Source organism: Pan paniscus, chromosome 19 (assembly GCF_029289425.2).
Source record: "Pan paniscus chromosome 19, NHGRI_mPanPan1-v2.0_pri, whole genome shotgun sequence".
Lineage (NCBI taxonomy): Eukaryota > Metazoa > Chordata > Mammalia > Primates > Hominidae > Pan > Pan paniscus.
In genome coordinates this window covers 54,967,467-54,978,075 of record NC_073268.2, presented here as the reverse complement: position 1 = coordinate 54,978,075, position 10,609 = coordinate 54,967,467, and the positions used below count along the sequence as shown (strand labels likewise).

Sequence of the window (10,609 nt, the reverse complement as noted above, 5' to 3'; positions counted from 1 at the left end):
GGCGTGATCTTGGCTCACTGCAAGCTCCGCCTCCTGGGTTCACGCCATTCTCCTGCCTCAGCCTCCCGAGTAGCTGGGACTAAAGGCGCCCGCCACCATGCCCGGCTGATTTTTTTGTATTTTTCGTAGAGTTGGGGTTTCACCGTGTTAGCCAGGATGGTCTCGATCTCCTGACCTCGTGATCTGTCCGCCTCGGCCTCCCAAAGTGCTGGGATTATAGGGGTGAGCCACCACGCCCAGCCTCTTTTTTTTTTTTTTAGACGGAGTCTTACTCTGTCATCTAGGCTGGTGTACAGTGGCGTGATCTCAGCTCAGTGCAACCTCCACCTCCTGCCTCAGCCTGCCAAGTAGCTGGGATTACAGGTGCGTACCATCACGCCCGGCTAATTTTTGTATTTTCAGCAGAGATGGGGTTTCACCATGTTAGACAGGCTGGTCTCGAACTCCTGGCCTCAAGTGATCTGCCTGCCCCAGCCTCCCAAAGATTACAGGCATGAGCCACCTCACCCGGCCAAGTAGCACTCCTTTGAAGGTAATCTGCTTCCCCTATCCCTAGCAATTTTTAACAATTTTTCTTCATTTTTATTTCCTGAAGTTTTGTTATTAATAATCTGTGTGCAGATTTCTTTGTATTTCTTTTGTTTGCAGTTCATAGTGATTCTTGAATTAGTGTGTTGGTTTCTGTTATCACCACAGGAAAATTGTCAGCCATTAGCTTTTCAAATATTTCCTTGCTAAATTCTCTCTTCTCCCCTTTCGGTACAATTGATTTGATTGAAACTAAAACCAGGGCTGGGTGCAGTGACTCATGCCTGTAATCCCAACACTTTGAGAGGCTGAGGCAGTTGGATCACCTAAGCTCAGGAGTTCAAGACCAGCCTGGCCAATATGGTGAAACCCCGTCTCTACTAAAAATACAAAAATTACCAGGCATGGTGGCACACATTTGTAGTCCCAGCTACTCAGGAGGCTGAGGCAGGAGAATTACTTGAATCCAGGAGGTGGAGGTTGCAGTGAGCTGAGATCCCACCACTGCAGTCTGGCCTGGGCAACAGAGTGAGATGAGAATCTGTCTCGAAAAAAAAAGTTATGAATGTTTGATAAACTATATTTGTTAGAATGTTTGTTGTAGAATACTATTCATTGATTTTTAAACAATGTTAGATTAAACCATTCACTGGATTTGTGATAATTAACTTACTGATTTTACCTCACTGATTTGTTGTAATTAATACAACTGGTATAAAAAGACTGTGACGAGGCCGGGCACGGTGGCTCACGCCTATAATCCCAGCACTTTGGGAGGCTGAGGCAGGCGGATCACCTGAGGTCAGGAGTTCAAGACCAGCCTGACCAACATGGTGAAACCCCATCTTTACTAAAAATACAAAATTAGCCGGTCGTGGTGGTGCATGCCTGTAATCCCAGCTCTTCGGGAGGCTGTGGCAGGAGAATCACTTGAACCCGGGAGGTGGAGGTTGCAGTGAGCCGAGATCGCGCCATTGCACTCCAGCCTGGGCAACAAGAGCGAAACTCCGTCTAAAAAAAAAAGAAAAAAAACACATAAAACAAAACAACACTGTGACGGTTCCCAAAAATTAGGAGCATAATTAAAGGAACTCCTGATAAAAATTAATTTTATCTTACATGTAAACTAAAATGACTTTATGAAGTTAATTCAGAAATACAATGCAGGGTATTAGTTTGCCACAGCTGCGTATTCAGCCTAATGTAATATTCTTGTTATTTTTAAATTCTTCTTTTAACTTTACTCATATGTGGATCATCAAATTTCAAAAGATTAAATGACAATACTCTTAGCAGCAAGCTTCCCTAAGCATATAAACATTTTAATGGGTGATGATTCAGAAGGTACCTGAAGAATATGTACTGCCAGATATCATTCACCCCCATATACCTGCCCGACAGACATCCCATTTTGGGACACTGGATAAATGTGTGGGTGGAGAGAAAGATAGGAGAAAGTGGTATAAGCAAATGGCTTTGGAGTCTGATTGACAGCGATTGAAATCCTGTCTCTACCTCTTAACAGCCTCATGATCCCACATAAGTTACCCCGATCCTCAGGGCCACATCTGTAAATTGGGGGTTGCGATGGCAGCCATCTCACAGGGTCTCTTTTCGGGGAAGGGCAGGAATTATGGATTAAGTGAGCTAGTAATTGTAAAGCACTTAATACAAGGAGGGCGCATAATAAGTACTTCATAAATAATGACGGCCATTATCATGACTGAGGTGTATGCAGCTGTCGGGGATTACGGCGACTTCAGAATTTCTGGTGGGCAGGGCTCAAAGGCAGCAAATCACACTGGAAGTCGAGGCGAGGCACTGCTTCTGCACAGACTGCTTAGCTGGAGAGAATGAGGAAGGCTTAGAGGAGATTTAGAGGAACTTAGAGTCCTCCGCCTCCAACTCTGTGGGATCTGCTCCCGTGCCAGAGACATTCAGGGGATTTCTCGCACTCTCCCCTCCCCTACGTCCCTCCCGCCCCATCCAACTAACCACACAACACATACAAAATAGCCCCTGCGAGGTTCTGCACGCTGGAAGGGAACAAGAGAAGGGCGCTGCGCTTTCTTGCTGATGCCCTGTACTTGGGCCCCTGGTAGACACAGCCACTTGTCCCCTCAGCCTGCAGAGAAATCCCACGTAGACCGCGCCCGGGTCCTTGGCTTCAGCCAATCTCCCTTTGGTGGGGGTGGGATGCACGATCCAAGGTTTTATTGGCTACAGACAGCGGGGTGTGGTCCGCCAAGAACACAGATTGGCTTCCGAGGGCATCTCGGATCCCTGGTGGGGCGCAGCTCAGCCTCCCGGTGCAGGCCCGGCCGAGGCCAGGAGGAAGCGGCCAGACCGCGTCCATTCGGCGCCAGCTCACTCCGGACGTCCGGAGCCTCTGCCAGCGCTGCTTCCGTCCAGTGCGCCTGGACGCGCTGTCCTTACCTGGAGAGAGGCTTCACCTTGAAATCCAGGCTTCATCCCTAGTTAGCGTGTGACCTTGAGCAGTTGACTTTATTTTTCAGTGCCTAGTTTTCCAGATACCAGGACTGACTCCAAGGACTATTACTCATCTGGAGGGTTTAGCACAGTACCGGCACATAGTAAATTTCCATGTCAGTTTTGGTTACCTTTCATGCACTTGCAAACATGCCATGCTCTGAAACGAAATAGGCACATCTTTTTTTTTTTTTTTTTAGGAGTCTTCCTCTCGCCCAGGCTGGAGTGCAGTGGCGCGATCTTGGCTCACTGCAACCTCCACCTCCCGTGTTCGAGATTCTCCTGCCTCAGCCTCCTGATTAGCTGGGACTACAGGCATGCCACGACGCCCAGTTAATTTTTGTATTTTTAGTAGAGACGGGGTTTCGCCATCTTGGCCAGGCTGGTCTAACTCCTGACCTCAGGTGATCTGACTGCCTCAGCCTCTCAAAGTGTTGGGATTACAGGCATGAGCCACTGCATCTGGCCAGAAATGAAATAAGTAAATCTTTTAACCTGCTCTAACAATATAGTGAAAAGACCATATTATTATTAGAGCAGGTTAAGGGATTTGCCTATTTCGGGTTCTAGTTATAGTCTTAAACTTGGACATTCTTGTAGAAAGTAAAAAGTTTCCTCTTCAAAGTTCCCCTTCTTGTTAAAGAATACATCATAAGTGTTAGAAGTAATAGTTTCTTTTAAAGACTAACTTTCTTCAAGCCTCCTTGCTTTGTGCTAATAACTCTTTGTTAAGCCCTATCCTATGTAACTGTTGGACATGCTCACAGGCACTTTCCAGTTCACAGCCTATGCCCCTTCCTTATTTGGAAATGTTATTGCTTCCTTAAACCTTTCGGTAAGCAACTTCCTCTCCTTCTTCGTTCTTCCTTGCACTTACCTATTTAGAAAGTTTTAGGCTATTAGCAAATCGGCTATCAGTTTAAGAGTGTGAGGTCCCGCTCCAGCCAATGGATGCAGGACATAGCAGTGAGGACGACCCAAATGCATAAGGGATAAATATGTCTGCTTTTCCTTTGTTCAGGTGTGCTCTCGACATTGTTCCATCTGCGATTGAGCACCCTTTCTGCAGAAAGTAAAGATGGCCTTGCTGAGAGATCTTTTGTCTCCGTGCTGACTTTTCTTCGTGGCACCGATTATCTATTTCTAACAATTTTGGTATTTCTAACATTCTGAACAATCTTGGGCTAGTTGTCTCTTCTGGGCCTGTTTCCCCATCCGTCACATGATAAACTTCATTGGTTTAAAAACCCCAGCGAACATTTATTGAGTTACTATTACCTTCCTGCCCTCCCCAACCCCAACCCCAGGGAGCGGTTACAACCTCAGCCGCTGAGCGCACTCGCCGGGTGTTAAGAAGCACCAAAGACAGGGAGGCTTGATTGATTTTGCTTTGGGAGTAGAGGGTCAGAAGATTCACAGGAAAATGGCATTTGAGCAAGGATGAATCACTGGAGCTAGCTTTTAAATACTGGCGAGGCTTTTATGTTGCAGTCCCTTACAAAGTTGAGCATTCGCAGGGACTGCACTCCGAAATAAGCCCGCTTCCCCTTTTCATTCGCTAATGATCCAGGGAGCTGCTGGTTCCGCATGCAGCAGGTTGTGCCTTTTCCTAATCAGGGTTCTGCATCGCCTCGAACCCGCAGGCCGTGGCGGGTTCTCCTGAGGAAGCAGGGGCTGGGGTGCAGGGTGAAGCTGCTCGTGCCAGCCAGCGCCTGTGAGCAAAACTCAAACGGAGGAGCAGGAGGGGTCGAGCTGGAGCGTGGCAGGGTTGACCCTGCCTTTTAGAAGGGCACAATTTGAAGGGTGCCCAGGGGCCGGAAGCCGGGGACCTAAGGCCCGCCCCGTTCCAGCTGCTGGGAGGGCTCCCGCCCCAGGGAGTTAGTTTTGCAGAGACTGGGTCTGCAGCGCTCCACCGGGGGCCGGCGACAGACGCCACAAAACAGCTGCAGGAACGGTGGCTCGCTCCAGGCACCCAAGGCCCGGGAAAGAGGCGCGGGTAGCACGCGCGGGTCACGTGGGCGATGCGGGCGTGCGCCCCTGCACCCGCGGGAGGGGGATGGGGAAAAGGGGCGGGGCCGGCGCTTGACCTCCCGTGAAGCCTAGCGCGGGGAAGGACCGGAACTCCGGGCGGGCGGCTTGTTGATAATATGGCGGCTGGAGCTGCCTGGGCATCCCGAGGAGGCGGTGGGGCCCACTCCCGGAAGAAGGGTCCTTTTTCGCGCTAGTGCAGCGGCCCCTCTGGACCCGGAAGTCCGGGCCGGTTGCTGAATGAGGGGAGCCGGGCCCTCCCCGCGCCAGTCCCCCCGCACCCTCCGCCCCGACCCGGGCCCCGCCATGTCCTTCTTCCGGCGGAAAGGTAGCTGAGGGGGCGCCGGCGGGGAGTCAGGCCGGGCCTCGGGGGCGGCGGTGGGGCAGGTGGGCCTGCGAGGGCTTTCCCCAAGGCGGCAGCAAGGCCTTCAGCGAGCCTCGACCTCGGCGCAGATGCCCCCTGAGTGCCTTGCTCTGCTCCGGGACTCTTCTGGGAGGGAGAAGGTGGCCTTCTTGCGCGAGGTCAGAGGAGTATTGTCGCGCTGGTTCAGAAGCGATTGCTAAAGCCCATAGAAGTTCCTGCCTGTTTGGTTAAGAACAGTTCTTAGGTGGGGGTTAGTTTTTTTGTGTTTCTTTGAGGACCGTGGATCAAGATCAAGGAAATCTCTTTAGAACCTTATTATGGAAGTCTGAAGTTTCCAAATATTCAGGGTTTTATGTCTAAAAGCAACACGTGAAAAAATTGTTTTCTTCACCCAGTGCTGTCTTCCAATTTCCTCTTTGGGGGGAGGGGTAGTTACTGCTGTTACTAAAATAAAATTACTTATTGCTAAAGTTCCCCAACAGGAAGACCACTACTTTTGATGACTTTGCAAGTTTGCTAACTACTGGAACCCTAACTTACAAGCGAACTACTTACATTTTTGATTTTCAGTTGTATTACCTGCCCAATGTTTACGTAGAAACAGCTTGATTTTGATTCTGGGTAACGTTGTTGCACTTCATTAAAAATACATACCCGAAGTGAGCAAGTGTGGGTCTGTGGACAGCAGTGATTTTTCCTGTCAATTCCTGTTGCTTCAGATAAAATGTACCAGACAGAGGCCGGGCGCGGTGGCTCACGCCTGTAATCCCAGCACTTTGGGAGGCTTGGCGGGTAGATCACCTGAGATCGGGAGTTCAAGACCAGCCTGACCAACATGGAGAAACCCCGTGTCTACTAAAAATACAAAATTAGCCAGGGTGGTGGCGCATGCCTGTAATGCCAGCTACTTGGGAGGCTGAAGCAGGAGAATCGCTTGAACCTGGGAGGCGGAGGTTGCGGTGAGCCGAGATAGCACCATTGCACTCCAGCCTGGGCAACAAGAGCGAAACTCCGTCTCAAAAAAAAAAGTACCAGACAGAAATGGGTTTTGTTTTCTTTTTTTGTTTTGAGACCGAGTTTCGCTCTTGTTGCCCAGGCTGGAGTGCAATGGCGCGATCTCAATCTCGGCTCACTGCAACCTCTGTCTCCCAGGTTTAATCGATTCTCCTGCCTCAGCCTCCCAAGTAGCTGGGATTACCCATGCCCCACCATGCCCGGCTAATTTTTGTATTTTTAGTAGAAACGGGGCTTCACCATGTTAGGCTGGTCTTGAACCCCTGACCTCAAGTGGGCCTCCTACCTCGGCCTCCCAAAGTGCCAGGATTACAGGCATGAGCCACCACGGCCAGCCAGAAATCGGTTTTGGAAAAAGCACTAAACAAAATCGAACTTGGTTTCATATGACAGCTCTGCTGCTAACTGTAACAGGGGCAGACCAGTTAACCTACTTTTCTGTCTTCTATCAGCTGAGAATTAGATGATTCCCAAAGGCCCATTGAACTCTGAATGACTTTAAATACTTCTTAAGTGGGTACACGGTTTTGGTAACTGATGCCAGGTGATGAATGCATGAAAGTGCTTAATGAATGAAACCGGTAAAATAGTAGGAGGAAGCTTTATTGGTAAGGCAGGGGTATACCTAATAGCTCTCTAATTTATTGGTATTGAAGTGGTTAACTTTTGTTTTTTTAAGGGGGGAAAGCATTCTAAGAATAATGAGGCAAACTGCATATTGCACAAGAGACTGTTGTCTCTATTCAGCAAATATCTTTTGAGTGTCCAGAGTCTGCCAGATGCTGTGCTAGGCCCTCACGATTGAGTAGTGAACCAGAGAATGTCCCTGCACCCATGGAGCTTATTGTCTACTGGGGTAGACAGATAATAAATAAGCAAACAAATCTTCTCTCTTCTCCCTCTCGCTCCATGTAAGTGTGTGTGTATAGGTGTATACTTACAAGTTGAGTAAAGTGTTATGAAAGATTAAGAGGAGAAATGCATTTTGGTTAGATGTTAGAGAGAGGACTCAGCAGGTGACCTTGAAACTTAGAGCTGAAGGATCAGTAGGAGGTAACTAGAGAGGCCAGGGAATCGCATGTTCAAAGGTCAGGAGGCAAGAAAGAGCATGGTGCCCTTCAAGAGAGGAAAGAAGGCTACTGTGACTGGAGCATAGATGTAGGCAAGTGTCGGGTGATTGAGAGCTCTACGGGCCATGGTTAGGTTTTATTCCTAATGCCGAGATGCCAAACATGGTGGTTCATATCTGTAATCCCAGTATTTTAGGAGGCCGAGGCAGGAATATAGCTTGAACCCAGGAGTTCAAGACCAGCCTGAGCAACATGAGACCTGTACAAAACATTTAAAAAATTGCTGGGTATGATGGTGCACACCTGTGGTCCCAGCTACTCAGGAGGCTGAGGCAGAAGGATCACTTGAGCCTAGGAGGTGGGGGCTACAATGAGCCATATTTGAGTCACTACACTCCAGCCTGGATGACAAAGTGAGACCGTGTGTCAAACAAAATACAGAAAGAATATTAATTTAAAATTTTGAAAGAGGAGTGATCTGAACTTATATCTTAAAAAGATCATTCTAGGGCACGGTGGCTCATGCCTGTAATCAAGGGCTTTGGGAGGCTGAGACAGGAGGATCACCTGAGGCCAGTTCGAGATCAACCTGTACAATATAGAGAGACTCCATCTCTACAAAAAGAAAAAATAAATAGCTGGGTGTTGTGAGTTATTCAGGAGGCTGAAGCAGAAAGATCACTTGAGCCCAGGAGTTTGAGGCTGCAGTAAGCTATGATCCCACCACTGCAACACAGTGAGATCTTGTCTCAAAAAAAAAAAAAAAAATCATTCTAGGTGCTTTTTGGAGGCTGGATGTGGTAAGAGTAGAAGCTGGAGATGGTCCTGTTAGGGATTCGATTCAGACTTTAAATACCATCAATGCATTGAGTCCCAAATTTACATCACTACGTTGGATCCTTGCCCCTGAATCCAGACTGGTATATCCAACTTTAGGTTCACTTTGTATCTCTACCTGACCAATATAGAGGTGTCCAGTCTTTTGGCTTCCCTAGGCCACATTGGAAGAAGAATTGTCTTGAGCCACACATAGAGTACACTAACGCTAACAATAGCAGATGAGCTAAAAAAAAAAATCGCAAAACTTATAATGTTTTAAGAAAGTTTACGAATTTGTGTTGGGCACATTCAGAGCCATCCTGGGCCGCGGGATGGACAAGCTTAATCCAGTAGATACCTTCAACTTACAATATCTAAAATTTTATGCCAGATTTAGTCATTTTAAACCTGCTCATCAGTTTTTCTCAAGAAGTAGTATTTTGGCTTTTTTTCTTTTCTTTTTTTTGAGATGGAGTTTCGCTCTTATTGTTCAAGCTGGAGTGCAGTGGCGGATCTTGGCTCACTGCAACCTCCGCCTCTTGGGTTCAAGTGATTCTCCTGCCTCAGCCTCGCAAGTAGCTGGAATTACAGGCATGCGCCACCATGACCAGCTAATTTTTGGAGACAGGGTTTCACCATGTTGGTCAGGCTGGTTTTGTACTCCTGACCTCAGGTGATCTGCCCGCCTCGGCCTCCCAAAGGCTGGGATTACAGGCATGAGCCACCGCTCCCGGCTGCATTTTTGGATTTTTAGTTGCTCAGCCCAAAACTTTAGTACATCTTTGAACCTCTTCTTTCCTCCTACTCTATATCTGATCCATCAGCAAATCTGTTAGGTCTACCTCACACATATCGAAATCCTACCACGTCTCACCATCTGTGACAATTAACACCCTGGTCTAGGCAGTCATCTCTGTTAAGATTGAGTGGTTAAGGACGTCCTCTAAGGAGATGACATTCAAATCTTAGCTTAAATTTCAAGAGGGAGCTGGTTTTATAAAGATTGAGGAGGCAGCATTATTTTGCCATAGGCTTCCATTTGGTTTCCATTCCATTCTTGATACTTATGGTATATATTCAAAACAAATGCACAGAAACAGACCCAGGTATATATGGGAATTTCGGATATAGAGTTCCTAGTTGGGAAAAGATAGACTGATCTGTAAATGATGCTAGTTATCCATCATCTGGCAAAAAATAATTTCCTGCCTCCTCTCATATATATCAGATCAACAGACTTTTTCTGTTAAGGGCCAAATCATAAATATTTTAGGCTTTCCAGACCATATGGTTTCTGTCACACTCTCCTCTATCCTTGAAGCCATAGACAATATGTAAACAAATGGGCATGGCTGTGCTACGATAAAACTTTACTTACAAAAACTGGTAGTGGGCCAGTTTAGGCATGGCCAGCACTTTGGGAGGCTAAGGCAGATGGATCACTTGGGGTCAGGAGTTTGAGACCAGCCTGGCCAACATGGTGAAACCCCGTCTCTACTAAAAATACAAAAAATAGCTGGGCATGATGGTGGGTGTCTATAATTCCAGCTACTCTGGAGGCTAAGACACAAGAATCACTTGAACCCAGGAGGCAGAGGTTGCAGTGAGCCGAGATAGCACCACTGCACTCCAGCCAGGGTGACGGAGTCTTAAAGCAAAACAAAACAAAAGGTAGTGGGTTGTATTTGGCCCATGGGCTGTAGTTTGCCAATCCCTGATGCAGAAACAAATTCCAGGTAGATAAGAGCCCAGAATGTTAAAAAAACAAAACTTGAAGTCATGTAGAAGAACAGGTAGGGGGAAAAATCCTGATCTCAGGATAGGAAGGGATATTGCTTAAAATAAGACACAGGAAAATATAATCCATGTTGTGTAAATTTGACTACGTTAAAACTTAAAACTTTCGCCAAGCACGGTGGCTCATGCCTGTAATACCAGTACTTTGGGAGGCCGAGGTGAGCAGATCACCAGGTCAGGAGATTGAAACCATCCTGGCTAACACAGTGAAACCCCGTCTCTACTAAAAATACAAAAAATTAGCCGGGCGTGGTGGCGGGCGCCTGTAGTCCCAGCTACTTGGGAGGCTGAGGCAGGAGAATGGCCTGAACCCGGGAGGCGAAGCTTGCAGTGAGCTGAGATCGTGCCACTGCACTCCAGCCTGGGCGACAGAGTGAGATTCCGTCTCAAAAAAACAAAACAAAACAAAGCAAAAAACCTAAAACTTTCATACAATAAAGTATACCTAAGATACTTCTAGAAGAGAAGATTTACATCCAGGACGTGTATGGAATTTCTG

At 47.5% G+C, this 10,609-nt stretch overlaps 1 protein-coding gene across 3 annotated transcripts in view; it reads left to right on the top strand.

Moving 5' to 3' along the window:
* The first annotated feature begins 2,747 nt into the window (after positions 1–2,747).
* Positions 2,748–10,609, top strand: part of AKAP10 (A-kinase anchoring protein 10) — an 85,920-nt gene continuing 78,058 nt past the window's right edge. Inside the window, exon 1 of one of the 3 annotated variants that reach the window (XR_004667220.3) lies at positions 2,748–5,374. Coding sequence is in view for 1 of the 3 variants with exons in the window: in XM_003807285.5 (XP_003807333.1) it covers positions 5,287–5,374 (88 nt within the window). In the remaining 2 variants the exon portion in view is untranslated. The remainder of the gene's footprint in view (positions 5,375–10,609) is intronic. The other 2 variants (XM_003807285.5, XM_008959376.4) reach the window with 2 other exon arrangements.